This window comes from Prionailurus viverrinus, chromosome A2, assembly GCF_022837055.1.
Source record: "Prionailurus viverrinus isolate Anna chromosome A2, UM_Priviv_1.0, whole genome shotgun sequence".
In the NCBI taxonomy this organism is placed as follows: Eukaryota; Metazoa; Chordata; class Mammalia; order Carnivora; family Felidae; genus Prionailurus; species Prionailurus viverrinus.
The window spans coordinates 169,737,698-169,755,968 of NC_062562.1; the positions used below are offsets into that span (position 1 = coordinate 169,737,698).

Below are 18,271 nucleotides of genomic sequence, written 5' to 3' on the forward strand. Positions count from 1 at the left end.
GCTTTCGTGAAAATCCAATGTTCTCTGTTTTTATTCCCCCACCCCAAGTGCTCACACAGCAGGCTGCATACCCCCTCCCGTGTCTGACCAAAATTTTATTTTTACTCTAAGAGAGTCATGCTCTGGGTAGTATACTATGGTCATCTGTACTTAATTATCCTACTATCAAAGAGGTCAGTAGAACTCTAACCAGAAATCCAGTTTCTGAACAGAATTAAGAGGGAAACGTTGATACTTTCGCCACATCTACCCTCATTTTAAGAAAGACACCAAGCCCCTCCCTGCAGCCCATTTCCGGACAACCACCAAACTGTAGAAACTCCTGGTTTCAGACAGATTGTACCTTCCTATCTGAACAAGTCAATGGTTTACATTTCAGAATTAGGAAAGTTATGTTGACTTAAAACATGTTTGTCAAGGTATAAAAAGACACTGTGGTTCCTGACATTCTTGGGACACGCAGAGCAAGGACTTACTTTGGGGCATCTTAGAAATGAAAGCTGCATCAGCCAGAATAACTCCTGGTACTTCTAACTCGCTGGCTCTTTCAAAGCATTAAAATCACTAACAAAGGTCTTGTCCAACCGCCTTCCTCTGAGGGAGGAGAGGCCTGCTAAGCCTTAGCACCAGACAGGGGAGTTAGTAGGTTCTCTGTCCCCTAAGCGGTGCGATCACCACCTCCCTACATAGCCCCGCCCTCGGCCTCACCTCCTCAGGAGGGGCTGGGGCTCGGTGGGGCCGGGACCGGCTGCAATACGCACTCAACCGGCCACAACGGCCTCGCTCTACGGGGGAAGCAAGACACCAGGCTGACAATTTTGTTTAAAAGGTCTTCAAATGACAGGAATGTCCCACTAATACAGTCATTTAACAAACTGCTCTGCAGGGCATCATTTCCTGCTGTGCTCTCGTAGCGACGAAAAGGGTATTTTTCCGAGAGGAAACTTTCTTCAGCCACAGCGTGTCCCTCGGTGACACCCCGGAGCAACTACGGGAGGTGGGGGACTCCTCACTTCCCTCCGGCGGGGGAAGCCCGTGCAGGTGGCCGCAGCCCGGTCCCCTGACCCCGCTCGGGGCGCCCCGCGCCTCGGGAAGACGCGGCCGAAGCAGCTCCGCCGGGACCAGCGCCCTGGAGGAAGCTGGGTCCCGCGCCCCGCGAACCCGGGGCTACAGACGCATCTCCCTGAACCGCGGGGAAGGGTCCGCAGCTCCCCCAGACCCGGGGCGGGGCGCGCGCGGGCGGGCGGAGGTCTCCGGGCCAGCTCCCACCCCCCACCCTCCAACCTCCACCCTCCACCTCCGGGACGCGGGAGGGCAGCGCAGCCGGGGAGCCAGGGCGCGGACCCGGGTCGCGGGGCGCACTCACCGGGGCGAGCAGCCAGCCGCAGCAGGTCAGCAACGCGGGCGGCAGCAGCGCGGGCGCCCTCATCCCCGCGCCCCCGACGCCCGCATGGGCCGAGCCGCGGGCGCGCACCCCCGGCTCCCGCGGTCCGAGCGCCGCGCGCCCTGCAGCTGCCGTGGGGCGGCCGCCTGCTTCCCCGCCGGCCCCGGCTGCTCCCCGCGCCCCGCGGCTCCGCCCCCCGCGCCCGCGGCCCCGCCCCGCGCCCCCTCCTCCCGCTCACCGCCCCACCCCCTGCCCCCGCTCGCGCCTTCAGCCGCTGGGAAAGCGGAGAGGAGATGGCGCGGGGGGCCGGACGCTGGCAGTGCCCGCCCGACCCCAAGTGGAGAGGTCGGGGGAAGAGCCACTGGGGAGTGACCCCCTTTGGGAAGAGGCTCCAGGTGTGAACCGAGCTGGGTTTGCGCCCACTTGTGTCCTCCTTGTTAAATAATAAGCGAAAAGACGCCCAGGAAAGTGTCCAGAAACCCAGTTAGGGTGCGTGTGCTACCTTCGAAGCCAGGGGAGGGGGCTAGGGGTGGGGGTCGGTTGGGGCAACTGGAAATTAAGAGGAAAATCAGAGTGCGTTTGGGTTTGGGCAGATTTCCCCCTGGTGGCAGGTCCTGCCTGCGTCCAGCGGTGAAAGCCAGAGGGGCCGGCAGGTGCAGAGGCCTGAGACAGAAATGAGCATTTCCTGAAGCATCGCGTCCGCTTTAAACTTCCCAATGGATTATTTTAGCATTACAGCTAGTTGCTGGGTAGCTAGCAAAGAAGAATGAAACAGATAATTTTGTTGTGGTTTTGACTTTTCCTTTGAAAACAATTTCAAACTTCCACAGAGGTTAGAACAAGAAAAGTTCAAAGAACACCCTTTAAAAAATTATTTTGGGGGCACCTGGGTGCTCAGTCAGTTGAGCATCAGACTTCGGCTCAGGTCACGATCTGATGGTTCGTGGGTTTGAGCCCCAAGTCGGGCTCTGTGCTGACAGCTCGGAGCCTGGAGCCTGCTTCAGATTCTGTGTCTCCCTGTCTCTCGCCCTTCCCCTGCTCATGCTCTGTCTCTCTGTGTCTCTCAATAATAAATAAACGTTAAAATTTTTTTAAAAATTATTTTTAATGGTTATTTTTGAGAGAGAGGGAGAGACAGAGTGCGAGCAGGGGAGGGGCAGAGAGAGAGGGAGACACAGAATCCCAAGCAGGCTCCAGGCCCTGAGCTGTCATCATTTATTTAGATTCAGCTATTAAAGCTTTACCTCATTAGCTTTTTATCATTTGTGTCCTCTGACCACTCCTCCCCCTCCCCGCATGTATCCATTAATACCTATCAGCCATCTGTCTATCGTCTATCTGTCTGTCTGTCTGTCTATCATCTGTCCTGCTGGGAACAGTAGGAGAGGCCAAGATCTGGATGCTTTACGTGTGCAGTTTGGGGTCTAGAAGCTTATTGATCCTGGGTCCAGTTTGACAAACATTTCTTTTACTCACTACTCAACCCTGAGCAAGGCAATGAACTTTGAGCTATATGTCCATTTGTAAATGAGAATAAGAGTACCTGCCTTCCACCTCAGAGTGTGGCTGTAAGAACCAAGATCATTAATGCATGCATATATGTTTTGTTGTTGAGGGCCTACACTCTAAACATTACTACATCGGGTTCAGGGCAAGACACAAGGTGTCTTCCCATGTCTGAGTCCATCTGACGTGAAGGAAGCGGGATGACAATGAGATACAGGCTAATGGGAGAAGGAGGAGTTGGCTTCTTGCGGGAGGGGCTTGGAGGAGTGGACACTTAAGTGTGACCGTTCAGAGGAATGGTTACAGGTGGGAGACCAAGACTGGAGAGTGGAAAGCATCTCAGATAAAGACCTTGGGCAGAAGCACAAGGAACAATGAAGGTGCTGCCAGCATCGGAGAAATCATGAAGTGTGGCCAATTTGGGAGGCTTGAGAACCTGACAGATAATCAACCCGACGGGGAGCAAAATCCATACTGTATGAGAGCCACAATTATACACCCTGCAGATGGCACGCACAGCCAACTGTTCTTTAGTTCTGACTGTTCTTACCTTGTTCAGAATTCCCCCTGATGGTGGGATGGGTGGTGCTGTCCCTTTTGGATAAATGCGCACTCTCCCAGGAATTTTCCCATTTTCCTTGAAGAAGGGCCTATGTGTTCTCAGAGCTGGGAGAGGAGTTACTATGTGGGGGCCTGACGCGGTGCAGCATTGGCCTAGTTTTCTGGGCCTCTGGCACTGGACTTACTGACCGTGTTGTGCTGATGCCTTGCAGAAGTGTTGGTCCCTATCCTGGGCTCTGGTCACAAGGGCCCTACCTCTGCCTCCTGCTCCCCCAGGTCTTCTGACCACACCTGACCTTGGCACCTGCACTTGCCAGTGGAGAGGGCACCCAGGAGGGGGTGGGAACTGTAGGACACATTTCAGCTGCCCTCCCCACCTGCTGCCTGGACACCTCTTCTGCCAGCACTCCCTTGCCCACACAGCACACATTTTCTGGCACTGTTTCGCCTGTGGCTCCCCTGGGTTTTCCAGGCTCAGCTCTGAGTGGAGAGAACCAAATCTTTCATGGTGGAAGCTTGAGCAGATTAGAAGCCCAGAAACCTATCGATTCAGTGAGGGGAAGCCTCAGATCTTCCTGGTCAGAAGAGAGTGAAATCGCTCACAACGAAATACCAAAAGAGGAAAGTAAGCTTTGAATACACATAACTCTGAAGTCCTTCTGGTTCCTCTGCCGAGACGAGTAATTCTGGGCACCATATCTGCTTGGGTGGAGGTCATTCCCACACCCCCCAAGGCCATTGTTAACTTGTACCTATGAGGAAATTCGCCATTTGCTGTATCCCAATTTGTGTGACTTTTAAAAGCCTGGATGCTAGATTTCAAGAAAACATGTACTTCTTCTTGCCCCCTAAAAAAAGCCTGGGGTGTTGGAGAACACTTTTAGTCATTTGCCCTCTCACAACTGTGTGTCTAGGGGGATCAGAAGGCGGTCACAGGCATGCCCTTCTGGGCCTAGACCTTGGCCTTGCACCCCATGGGTCTCCTGTGGTTGTGTTTCCAGTTCCTATAGGCACCGAGAAGCCTGGCTCCTTATGCTCTATGTACCTCAGGGTACCCTGGGGCACAGAGCCGATGCTCAGTGCATTGTGCCACATAAGATTGCATTATTTTCCCAAGCTGTGGAGTAGAATTCCTGACACGTGTGTGGCCTATTTCTCAAGATGATGACAAAGATAAAAATCAAATATGAGCCATGCAGAGCCTATGCAAACGTTTTTAAAAGTATATGGATGTGAAGTGCTGCCTTGGGGATGTGTCCCCCTTGGCCCCACTCCTGGCTCTGGCTGCCTGGATGGACAGATATAACCCAGGCTTCAGCCCCAGGCTGGGTTAGTGGCATCTGGGCTGCAAGTCTGCCCGTGCCATTTCCGGCCCTTCCTATGTTCGGCCAAAGCTGACCTATCCAGCGAGGTGGGTTCATTTAGAGTAAATTCCCTTTACGCCTGCAGCCTTGTGAGACCCTGGCAGCCCTAGGTCCTTTTCTGGTGAGGATCTCTTTTCCAGAGAGTAAAGTCCCAGTGCTGTGGGATAACAACTCTCAACTGCTTAATTTAAAAGGTCTCTTTCCCATCAGTCCCTATCAAAATAACACCAACATTCTTCACAGAGCTAGAAAAAACAATTCTAAAATTTGTATGGAACCAGAAAAGACCCTGAATAGCCAAAGTAATGCTGATAAAGAAAACCAAAGCTGGAGGAATCACAATTCTGGACTTCAAGCTGTATTACAAAGGTGTAATCATCAAGACAGTATGTTACTGGCACAAAAACAGATGCTTAGGCCAATGGAACGGAATAGAGAACCCAGAAATGGACCTACAAATGCATGGCCAACTAATCTTTGACAAAGCAGGAAAGAATATCCAATGGAATAAAGACAGTCTCTTCAGCAAATAGTGTTGAGTAAAACTGGACAGTGGCATGTAGAAAAATGAACCTGGACCACTTTGTTAAACCATACACAAAAATAAACTCAAAATGGATGAAAGACCTAAATGTGAGACAGGAAACCATCAAAATCCTAGAGGAGAAACCAGGCAACAAACTCTTTGGCCTCAGCCGCAACAACTTTTTACTTGACATGTCTCCAGAGGCAAGGGAAACAAAAGCAAACATGAACTATTGGGACCTCATCAAGTTAAAAACTTCTGCACGGTGAAGGAAACAATCAGCAAAAGTAAAAGGCAGCCTACAGAATGGGAAAAGATATTTACAAATGATATATCAGATAAAGGGTTAGTATCCAAAATCTATGAAGAACTTATCAAACTCAACACCCAAAAACCCAAACAATCCGGTGAAGAAATCGGTAAAAGACATGAATAGACACTTTTCCAAAGAAGACATCCAGGTGGTTAACAGACACATGAAAAGATGCTCAACATCACTCATCATCTGGGAAATACAAATCAAAACTTCAATGAGATACCACTTTACACTTGTCAGAGTGGCTAAAATTAACAACTCAGGCAACAATAGATGTTGGTGAGGATGCAGAGAAAGAGGAACCCTTTTGCCTGCTGGTGGGAATGCAAACTGGTGCAGCCATTCTGGAAAACAGTATGGAGGTTCCTCAAAAAGTTAAAAATAGAACTACCTATGACCCAGCAATAGCACTACTAGGTATTTATCCAAAGGATAAAAAAAGTTGATTCAGAGGGGGACATGCACCCCAATGTTTATAGCAGCAGTATTGACAATAGCCAAAGTATGGAAAGAGCCCAAATATCCATCAACAGATGAATGGATAAATAAGAAGTGGTTTATATATACAGTGGAATACTACTTGGCAATGAGAAAGGATGAAATCCTGCCATTTGCAACAACATGGATGGAACTAGAGTGTATTATGCTAAGCGAAGTAAGTCAGAGAAAGACAAATATCATATGATTTCACTCATGTATGGAATTTAAGAAACAAAACAGATGAACATAGGGGAAGGGAAGAAAAAACAAGATAAAAACAGAGAGGGAGACACATCATAGGAGACTCTTAAATACAGAACACAGACTGAGGGTTGCTGGCGGGGTGTTGGGTGGGGGGATGGGCTAAATGGGCGATGGGCACTAAGGAGGGCACTTGTTGAGATGAGCACTGGGTGTTGTTGCATGTAAGTGATGAATCACTAAATTCTATTCCTGAACTCATTATTACACTATATGATAACTAACTTGGATTAAAAATAAAAATAAAAATAAAAGGTCTCTCTCCCAGCCCAGTCCTGTGCACGGCATGGTGGGGTAGGAGCCTCCACATGACTTTACCACTGTAGCCTGGGCATCCTCCAGGCCAGAGGGAGGGTGGGAAGAGTCAGACAGCCCTACTTACTGGCACAGCACGGGTTGCTTTTTGAGTTCCTCAGGCCTCCCCTGACCCAGTAATGCTGGAGACCCCTCAGCTGTAGCCCTTTCCACGTGAAGGATGCCTCTCAGGATGCCTGCAGCTCCCACAGGTTTCCCTTCTCCTGGGGTTTTCTTTCCTCTCCAGTCTGTCTGCCTGAAAGGAAGAGTTTCAAGATATTCCATGGGAGTTGACAGCTGGCTAAGGAGAATAAAAACACACCCTTTGTTTTGCCAAATGGGGCAGTCTGCCAGATGTGGCCTTACCTTCAGACTGCCTGGGGGTCAGAGTGACTCCTGCTTCCTTCAGAGAACACAGGCCAAGCTCCCCAGATGGAGCTTGAGGTGCTATACTTGGTCTGAGGGAGGGGAGGTGTCCCCTCGCTCCCTTGTGGGGAAGGGCGGTGTCAGTGGGGGCTGTCCTCTAAAAGTCCTGCCTTCCTGGCCTTCTTCTCCCACTCAACTTGGAGCAGAGTCTTTGGGGTCATTCCCTTGGCAACTCTTCTGTTGATGGTCTAGCACCTCACTTTGAAATGTGGGGTAATTGATCGTACTTTTTTGGCCTTTGAGTTTAAATTCTGACATAACTGGCTGAGTCGCCTTTGATGTTCTTTCACGCAGCCCTGAGCTGAGCCTGGACCAGCAGCCTTCAGAAACACCGGAGAGGGGCCTGTTCCTTGCCCTCCTACCCCCTCCCCCCAGAATAAAGGAAGCATGGTGGTGGTGTGTAAGATGCATCTGGAAAGGTGTGGTTGCAGTTACATGTTCACAGTAAAACTGAGTAGAAAGGACACAATTCTGACATCCCCTTCACATTCCACATCACTGCATTGTTTATGCATGACTGACATAAGAGTTTCCTTAACATTGTTATTTCAATACCTGAAGCTGTTCTGTTACCTCTGGGCTCTCATTCTCTCCAATTTATACAGAGAAGCCCATGCAAATAGGGAGAAGCTCAGTATTGGCTTCTCCCTTCATAACTCCCACTTCCTCCACTGCCTCCAGGACCATAGCGTTCTCTACCATATGGTCCCCCCATATTCCTGCTGCCACCAAAGTTTCCACTCTTCATTTGACTTGTTAGAAAGTTGCTGGTTACACTTTCCAAAATCATCGTAATTCCCACCTCTGTAATTTCCTCCTCCAAGGTTGTCATAATACACTCAATGTGGGGCTCAAACTCACGACCCCAAGATTGAGTCACATGACTGAGCCAGCTGGGTGCCCCAGTTTTCTCTTTATTAACATCTTGTACTATTGTGTCACATCATTAAAACTGGTTAGCCAATGTTATTATTAACTAAGGTGTGAAGTCTACTGTTTCCATAGTTTTGCCTTTTGGAGAATGTCACATAGTGGAATTATACAGTGCATAGTCTTTTTAGATTGGCTTCTTTCACATAACAACATGCATTTATGGTTCCTCCATTTTTTTTCTTTTAGACTTGGTAGCTCATTTTTTTTTTTTTTTAGCATGGAATAGCATTCGATTGTCTGGCTGCACGTTTGTCCATCACCTACTGAAGGACATCTCGGTTGCTTCCAATTTTAGCAATTATGAATAAAGCTGCTATACATATTCATGAGTGGGTTTTTTTGTGTAGACATAAGTTTTCAACTCATTCAGGTAAATGCCTACAGGTGGAATTGTTGGATAATATGGTAAGAGTGTGTTTAGCTTTGTAAGAAACTGCCAAACTCTTCCAAAGTGGCTGCACCACTTTGCACTCCCAGCAGCGATGAAGGAGAGTTTCTGTTGCCAGCATTTGGCATTATCAGTGTTCCAGATTTTGGCCACTCTAAGAGGGGCGAAATGGTATCTTATTGTTTTACTTTGTATTTCCCTGATGACATATAATGAAGAGCATGTTTTCATATGCTTATTTGCCCTCTGTATATCTTCTTTGGTGAAGTGTCTGTTTCAGATCTTTTGCCAATTAAAAAAAATTGTGTTGTTTTCTTATTGTTGAGTTAAAAAATTTTTTTGTACCTTTTTTATTCTAGTCCTTTATCAGATAGGTGGTTTGCAAACATTTTCTCCCAGTCTGTGATTTGTCTTCTCAGTTTCTTAGTATTTCCTTCACAGAGAAAAATTCTTTAATTTTAATAAAGTCCCACTTACCAATTTTTTTGTTCTTGGATTATGCTTTGGTGTTGTATATAAAAAGTCGTCACTAAACTCAAGGTCATCTGTACTTTCTCCTGTGTTAACTTTTAGGAGTTTTATACTTTTGCCTTTTACATTTAGGTCTGTGATTTATTTTGACTTAATTTTTGTGAAAGGTGTAAAATATGTGTCTAGAGTCATTTTTTTTTTTTTTTGGATGTGAATGAGTTGTTCCAGTACTATTGATGAAAAGACTATCCTTTCTTTATGAACTGCGTTTCCTCCTTTGTCAAAGACTAGTTCACTGTATTTGCTTGGTCTATTTCTGGGCCCTCTATTCTATTCAACTGATCTATTTGTCTACTCTTTTAATTGTTTTGTCTTTTAACATATTACTTTAACACTGTCTTGATAACTATAGCTTTATAGTAAGGCTTGAAGTCTAGTATTGTTAGTCCTCTGACTTGTTTCTTCTTCAATTCTGTGTTGGCTAATCTGGATCTTTTGCCACCATATAAATGTTAGAATCAATTTGTCCATACCCACAAAATAACTTTTGGGATTTTGACTGAGATTGTGTTGAATCTACAGATTAATTGGGGAAGAACTGACCTGTTGACAATATGGAGTCTTTTTATCCATGAACCTGGACTATCTCTCCATTTATTTAGTTCTCCTTTGATTTCATTAATCAGAATTTTGTACTTTTCCTCATACAGATCTTGTACACAGTTTGTTTGATTTATAGCTAAGTATTTCAGGGTTTTTTTTTGGTGCTAATATAAATGGTGAGTTATATTCCAATTGTTCATTACTGCTCTGTAAGAAAGAAGTTGACCTTTGTATATTAACTTTGTATCCTGCAACTTGGCTGTAGTCACTAATTGGTTGTAAGAAGTATTTTTGTGTTGATTCTTTGGGATTTTCAACATAGACAATGATATCATTTGTGAACAAAAATGGTTTTATTTCTTCAATCCCAATCTGTATACCTTTTATTTCTTTTTCTTGTCTTATTGCATTAGCTAGAACTTCCAGTATGATGTTGAATAGGAATGGTGAGATGGGACATTCATGCCTTCCTGATTTTAGGGAAGTATCTAGTCTGTCACCATTAAGTATGATATTAACTGTAGGAGTCCCCCCCTCCTCTGGATGTTCTTTTTGATTTTACCTTATTTTCCCTTTTTTATTACCATTTTTTTCTTTTTCAAATTTTTATTTAAATTTAACAGTTAGCATATAATGTAATATTGGTTTCAGGGATAGAATTTAGTGATTTGTTGCTTACATATAGCACCCAATGCTCCTCATAACAAGTGCCCTCCTTAATACTCATCACCCATTTAGCCGATCCTCCACTTATCTCCCTCCATCAACCCTAATTTGTTTTCTATCATTAAGAGTCTGACTGACTGACTTATTTCACTTAACATAATATACTCTAGTTCCATCCATGTTGTTGCAAATGGCAAGATTTCATTCTTTTTGATGGCATACACGCACACACACACACACACACACACACACACTACAGCTTCCTTATCCATTCATTAGTCAATGAGCATGGGCTCTCTTCATAGTTTGGCTATGGTTGATATGAACCATATGCTGCTATAAACATCGAGGTGCATATATTCCTTCAAATTTGTATTTTTGTAGCCTTTTGGCAAGTACCTAGTAGTACAATTGCTGGGTTGTAGGGTAATTCTATTTTTAACTTTTTGAGGAACCTGCACACTGTTTTCCAGAGTGGCTGCACCAGTTTGCATTCCCACCAACAGTGTAAGAGGATTTCCCTTTCTCTGCATCCTTGCCAACATCTGTTGGTTTCTGTGTTGTTAATTTTTGCCATTCTGACACGTGTGAGGGGGTATGTCATTGTGGTTTTGATTTGTATTTTCCTGAGATGAGTGATGCTGAACATTTCTTCATGTGTCTGTTAGCTGTCTGGATGTCTTCTTTTTTTACAAATTTTTAATGTTTATTTATTTTTGAGAGAGAGAGAGACAGAGTGTGAGTGGGGGAGGAGCAGAGTGAGAAGGAGACACAGAATCCAAAGCAGGCTCCAGGCTCTGAGCTGTCAGCACAGAGCCCGACGCAAGGCTCGAACCCATGAACCATGAGATCATGACCCGAGCCAAAGTCGGACACTTAACTGACTGAGCCACCCAGGCACTCCTGTCTGGATGTCTTCTTTGGGAAAATGTCTATTCATGTTTCCTGCCCATTTCTTAATTGGATTATTTGTTTTTTGGGTGTTGAGTTTGATAAGTTCTTTATAGATTTTGGATACTAACCCTTTATTTGATGTGTCATTTGCAAGTATCGTCTCCTGTTCTATATGTTACCTTTTAGTTTCGTTGTTTCCTTTGCCATGAAGAAGTTTTTTATGTTGATGAGGTTGATATATATTTTTATGTTGATGTATCCTAATAGTTCATGTTTGCCTTTGTTTCCCTTGCCTCTAGCAATGTGTCTAGTAAGAAATTGCTGCGGTCCAGGTCAAAGGGGTTGTTGCCTGTGTTCTCCCCCAAGATTTTGATGGTTTCCTGTCTCACATTTAGGCCTTTCATCCAGTCAGAATTTATTTTTGTGTATGGTGTAAAAAAGTGGTCCATTTTCATTCTGCATGTCGCTGTCCAGTTTTCCCAGCACCACTTGTTGAAGACACTGTCTTTTTTCCATTGGATATTCTTTTCTGCTTTGTCGAAGATTAGTTGACCATATAGTTGTGGATACATTTCTGGGTTTTTTATTCTGTTGCATTGATCTATGTGTTTGTTTTCATGATAGTACCATCCTGTCTTGATGATAACAGCTTTGTAATATAGCTTGAAGTCTGGAATCGTGATGCCTCCAGCTTTTCTTTTCTTTTTTAGGATTGTTTTGGCTATTTGGGTGGATGTTCTTTTTTAAATTGAGGAAGGTCCCTTCAATTCCTGCTTCATTGAGAGTTTTTATCATGCATAAGTGTTGGGTTTTGTCAAATGCTATTTCCATATCTACTTCATGCAATTATATAATTTTTCTTTTGTAGCTTGTTGATGTAATACATTACATTAATTGATTTTCAAATGTTGAACTAGTTTTGCATACCTGGAATAAATCCCACAAGTTTGTGCTGTGTGATTATGTTTATAAATTGTTGGATTTAGTTTGTTAATATTCTGTTGAATATTTTTGTATCTGTGACCATGAGAGATATTGGTCTATAGTTTTCTCTACTCACAATGCTCCGGTCCAGTTTGGGTGTTAGGGTAATGCTGCCCTCATAGAGTGATTTCAGAGTAGTCCCTCTACTTCTATCCTCTGGGAGAGATTGTAGAAATTTTTTATGTTTTCTCCCTTAAATGTTAGATAAAATTCACCACTGAACCCATCTGGGCCAGTACTTTCTGTTTGGAAAGGTTATTAAATGTTTATTTTAATTCACTTTAATAGATATAGGCTTATTCAGATTTTCTATTTCTCTTTGTGTGAGCTTTGGTAGATTGTGACTTTCAAGGAATTAATTCATCTTACCTAAGGTATTAAACTTTGGGGCATAGAGTTGTTCCTAATATTCCTTTATTATCCTTTTAATGTCCACAGGATCAACAGTGATGAAGCCTTTTTCATTTCTGATACTAATAATTTGAGTTTTCTCTTTTTTATTCTTAGATAACTTGCCTAGAAGTTTATTTATTTTACTAATCTTTGTAAAGAACCAGTTTTGGTTTCTTGACTTTCTTATTGTTTTCCATTTCATTGATTTTGCTGTAATTCTTTATTTTTTTTTATTTTTGGATTTAATTTGTCCCCCCCCCCCCCATTTCCTAAAGTGAAAGCTTAGATTACTGATTTTTTATCTTTCTTTTTCTCTAATGTATGCATTTAATGCTATAAATTTCCCTTTAAGCATTGTTTTTCCTGTATCCCACAAATTTTGATTAGTTGGATTCAAGTCCACTTTCAAATAACACTATATCATGAAAGAGGACACATCCCTGTAGAGATGTAGTGACAAGACAGTCAAAGAACAGGAAGAGAAAAAACACTGAAGTCAGCAGCTCTGGGTTTGCGTCCCAGCTGGGGACTGGCGTTGCTTCCTCTTAGGGCTTAAGAGTCCCCATCTGTGAAATAAGGAAGTTGGACAAGACAATCTCTCAAGCCTTCCTCTGGTTCCAACTCTTTGAGATTTTAATATGTCTTTTGGGGAACCTGTTAATATATGAAAGTGTCCTCTTGAGTAAATTTTTCTTCACAAAGTGAGAAAAACCCCACATTGTACCACTTTATAGGCAGAACAAGTACCTTATAACAGAGTATTCCCAGTAAATCCTTCTGTCCTTTATAATTTGTCATTCATTTTATGTGTCAATAAGCTATAACAAAATGCACTATTCCATCAGTATTTTGAAAAATTTGTTATCTGTTAGATCAATTAGAAATAAAAAAAACCCCCAAAACCTTAAGTTATTCCTTCTCTACCAATCTTCTTTATGGAGATCCAAGTTTCTAACCTACATCATTTTTCTTTTTTTCTGAAGAATTTCTTTTCATATTTCCAGCAAGGCAAGGCTACATGCAATAAATTCCCTCAGTCATATTTGTCTGAGAAAGTGTTATGCCCAGAATTCGTGATCCCCAAATACCGCCAGGGAGCCGAGTCCCATGTAAAAGCAAAAGAGCCTTTATTCGAGCTAGCTCGAGCTCAATCCCCTACCTGCACTGACACAGTGGTGGGATACCGGGGAGAGAGAGCGAGTTTCAAACGGACAAAGGTTTTACTGGGGCCTAGGGGCAGTTGGTGAGGTAATGGCTGTGGCCTCAGCCGATTGGCTGGGGAAGGGTCCGAGTCCTGTTAGGCAGGTGAGGGGGGGGTTACTCAAGGGGAGGAGGTGTGGTCAAGGTGAAGGACACAGAACAAGATGGAGTCGGCTGGTGTAGGCCCGCCCTTTCAAAAGTCTTTATTTCTCTTTCACTTGTGAAGGTTAATTTTCATGGATACAAAACTTTATGTTGGTAGGTTTTTCATCAGTGCTCCAAAACATTTCACTCCTTTTTTTCTTGTTTGCAGTTTTTCTGAAGAGAAGTTGAGTTCAATTTTTTTTAACTCCTCTATATGTAAGGTGTGTTTTTTCCCCTTCCTCTGGTTTATTTAAAGATTTTCTTTTCTTAATTTTCTGCAGTTTGAATATGTTATGTCTAGGTGTAGATTTTTTGGTACTTATTCTGCTTGATATTCTCTGAACTTCCTGAATCTTCAGTTCCCACCATTAATTTTGGAAAATTCTCAGTCACTATTGTTTCAAATATTTCTTCCATTTATTTCTCTTTTTCCTTTTCTTCTTTTCCCCATTATGTGTATGTTACAGCTCCTGGAATTGTGCCACAGTTATTGGATATTTTGTTCTATTTTTTTCATTTTTCTCCCTCATTATATTACAGTTCTGGAAGTCTCTATGGACATTTCTTCCAGTTCATTGATTCTGTCCTCAGTCATGCCCAGTCTACATGCATTCTATGAACCCATCACTTGTGTTCATTTCTGGTGATAGTGTTTAATTTTCTAGCATATCCTTTTTTAAAACTTTTTAAATGCTTGTTTATTTTTGAGAGAGAGAGAGAGAGAGACAGAGTATGAGTAGGGGAGGGGCTGAGAGAGAGGGAGACACAGAATCAGAAACAGGCTCCGGGCTCTGAGCCATCAGCCCAGAGCCCGATGCGGGGCTCGAACTCCCGGACCGCGAGATCGTGACCTGGCTGAAGTCGGACGCTTAACCGACTGCGCCACCCAGGCGTCCCGCCCCCCCGCCCCCGTAGAGTTCTTAATGTATTAATCATACTTGTTTTAATTCCTAGGTCTAATAATTGCAACGTTTCTGCCATATCTGAGTCTGTTTCTAATAATTGCTTGGCCCCTTCAGACTGTGATTTTTGTCTTTTAGTAGGCCTTGTGATTTTTTGTTCAAAGTTGAACATGTTGTGCCGGGTAAAAGGAGCTGAGGTAAACAGGCCTCTAGTATTGCTTTTTATGTTTATCTGGCTAGGAGTTAGGCTGTGTTTATGGTTTGCTGTAGCTGTGAATATTAACGGCTAAAATCCCCTCTGGTGTCCTTGTTATTTCCTCCCTTGCCGTCGGGCTTCTTAGAGACTTCTTAAATAGGGTCTGAGGTGTGCAGTTTGAATTCAGTGTCTTTCCCTATTGTTATACATGAACCCTACTGATGTGCGGTGTGAGGTGGGGGAAGGGAGGGCTTCTGTAGTCCTAGGATTGGGTCTTAGTCTTTTGCGGAGCCTGGGCCCCCAGACCGTGAACTCCCTAGTACTTCTCAGTTTTACTTCCCCTTAAGTGTGACAGAATGGTTAGAGTGGGCTGCAATTGAGTATTTCTCTTTCCTCTGGGTGGTCTAGGCTCTGGTAGAACCACAGCAGGTCAGGAGGAGGTTAACTAGTTTCCCCTGAGGCAAGCCTTACTGCGAACAGAGTCCTCTTGTGTATTTGGAAATGGGTTCTTTTCTTCTCCCCTGCTGGAAGCATGAAGGGATTTTTCTCTGATATTCACTGTGAGAACCTGGTCCATTCCTGGAGGGTTAAGTCACAAAAGTGTGAGGCCCCTTAGGCCTGGGTCCTCCCACAGGTTTTAACACACGAATTTGTCCTTAATGACTATATCTGTTAATCAATTGCAGGCTAGGGTCTCCTACCCCAGCTCTGGTTCCTGCAAAGGTTTCTGCTGCTGGGATTCTGCTCCCAAAAGCTGTGATTCTCTGCATCAGCCTGTCTCTCCAGTCCTGGGAGCAGTGGTCCGTGCTCTGACCTCAATTTTGTGACGAATCTAAGGTAAGTTTTTGATTTTCAGTTTCCTCAGCGTTTTCTCCTTGAGAAGACAGGAGTGATGCCTTGCAAGTCTCTCGCACGCTGGATTAGAAATTAGAAGTCAGGGGGTGCGGGGGTGGGGTGGGGCTCAGTGGGTTGAGCATCCGACTTCAACTCAGGTCACCATCTCGCATTTGAGGAGTTCGATCCCCATGTCAGGCTGTGTGCTGACAGCTCAGAGCCTGGAGCTGCTTCTGATTCTGTGTCTTTCTCTGCCTCTCCCCTGTTCATGTTCTGTCTCTCTTTGTCTCAAAAATAAAATAAACATTAAAAAATAAATTAAAAACAAAGAAATTGGAAGTCTATGGAAAGCTGTTATGCCCAGAATTCGTGATCCCCAAAGACCACTAGGGAGCCGAGTCCGATGCAAAAGCAAAAGAGCCTTTATTCGAGCTAGCTCGACCTCAATCCCCTACCTGCACCGACGCAGAGGTGAGATACCGGGAGAGAGAGTGAGTTTCAAAAGGACAAAGGTTTTATTGGGGCCTAGGGGCAGTTGGTGAGGTAATGGCTATGGTCTCAGCTGATTGGCTGGGGAAGGATCCGAATCCTGTTAGGCAGGTGGGGGGGGGTGTTACTCAAGGGGAGGAGGTGTGGTCAAGGTGAAGGACACAGAACAAGATGGAGTCGGCCGGCGTAGGCCCGCCCTTTCAAAGCTACTTTTTCTTTTTTAATGCAAGCCAGAGGTAGAGTGGAATGTGGAATATTTTTATAAATGTACCAGATTACTCTTCAAAGTATTTTCCAGAGTATACATCAGATGGACTCCAATATTTACTCAACATTTGATTGAGTTCAGGGAGAATGAGTCAACTGATTAACTGATGAGCAAATTAAAGGATAAATCAATGATGAGATTTTCTGTACTTTTTAAAATCAAGAAAGCCTCAGTAGGTATAATTTAATATTTTACATAGCGGGCTAACTTTACAGAGCTGATAAATTCAAACCAAAAGGCTGAAAATTAACAGCTTGGAGAGCAGAGCAACCTCAACTGACTGGTGCCTTTTACACCTGCTTCACTCACTCCATTTGGTCTAGAATCCTTGGAACTAGTACAGGCCGTACATTATTTGCAGCAAAAGAGAAGGGGGAAAACAGAGCAAACATGTCAACACACCTTCTAACTCTATTTGGCTTCTACAACCCACGCTCTGCAATCCTGTTCTACGTTCCTCTTGCCTCTTGACGGGAATTACCCCTGTAATGGTGTAGTTACAGCCCCAAAGCAGCTGCCTCTTTCCTACTGGCTGCTGTGAGCACAGAGGGCAGAGCCCAAGAACTCAAGCTCGGCCCCTCCTCGTCTCGTCCTTTTCTGCTCATACTTCTCCCAGGTCACTTTCAAACAAGGCAGTTGCCTCCAGTTTACGCCAGAATCTCCCAGTGCTTCCTCTCTTCCCTGGCATTTTCAAAACCTCACAAAGAGCATTTAGTGCTTTAGATGTCTGACTTGCATGTATTTCTGTACTAGGGGACCAAAGCCGCCAGCAAGGATTTAATGCTATTTCTACCCTGGATGGTGAGTCCAGGGCACAGGGCAAGCCCTTTGGGTGCATGATATCCTTCCAGGGAAAACTTGCTCTGGATGCCTCCCCTCCCCCCAGCACTCACCTCCTCACCACTCAGGTGTCTACCCTGTGAGACCAGGCAGGCTCTGCTTCCCACTGGCCCCCACGGTCGTGAACTGAGTGGCTGGAGCGAAATGTGCCTTAGACCACTGGCTGTCTCTGGGTGGTGCTGCCCCTGCCTGGCTGTGTGGGACCCGGAGAAGGGCTTCTGGTTGCCGGCACCTGGACTCTGAGTGCTGTGAGGCCAGGCACAGAGCAGTCCGCAAGGCACAGAACAATTCTTTGCCACAAAGAACGTCCCTGACAAAACTGTCGACAATAAGCTCGGGAGGATAAGACCTGGTCCTGTGAAGAAAGCGAGTGGTGTACGTGAAGGTGACGACGGTGTGGGCTGAGTGAGGGTTCTCAGAGGTCTTGAGGCCCATCTGACGTGTCTTTTACGAAGGCGGCCCTGAGCACGGCGTGGAGAGAAGTCACATGCACGGAGAGCTGTGCACCGGTAGAAAAAGTCAGGATCCGGAAGACTGTGTTGCCTTTCAAAATGGCTTGTTTCTGTTTTGTAGAGAGAAGAGAAGAAAGTGAACAAGCTCGAAGGAAAACAAAATAAAGATCTCTTCTTTTTAACCACATATTCAGCAGAAACGAGAATTAAGAAGTAAATTCGTAAATGGGACTTAGTTTAAAGGTTTGCCTCTAAAATAAACGGGGAAGGATAATTAATCACTCAAGTGGCCCTAAAATATTTGATAATGTCCTCCCAGGAGTAGTGGACGCGCCACATGAAAGCGAAGGCTTTTCTACACTCAGTTGTTCCCATTCGCTAACCCTTTTATACACAAAACCAGAGTTATTAATGAAAATATCAAACGGTTTTGTCCTTGTCCTTTTATTACAATGCTGTTGCGTAATCTCTGGCCTTTAGTCTTCCCCCCACTTTC

The 18,271-nt window shown here is 44.6% G+C and overlaps 1 protein-coding gene across 4 annotated transcripts in view; it reads right to left on the bottom strand.

Annotated features, from left to right (window-relative positions):
* Positions 1-1,534, bottom strand: part of VIPR2 (vasoactive intestinal peptide receptor 2) — a 69,797-nt gene extending 68,263 nt beyond the window's left edge. For 3 of the 4 annotated variants that reach the window (XM_047848879.1, XM_047848877.1, XM_047848876.1), the window contains exon 1: positions 1,367-1,534. In XM_047848879.1, the coding sequence (XP_047704835.1) occupies positions 1,367-1,429 (63 nt within the window). In that variant the 5' untranslated portion in view covers positions 1,430-1,534. The remainder of the gene's footprint in view (positions 1-1,366) is intronic. The other variant, XM_047848878.1, reaches the window with a different exon arrangement.
* Positions 1,535-18,271: the final 16,737 nt, after the last annotated feature.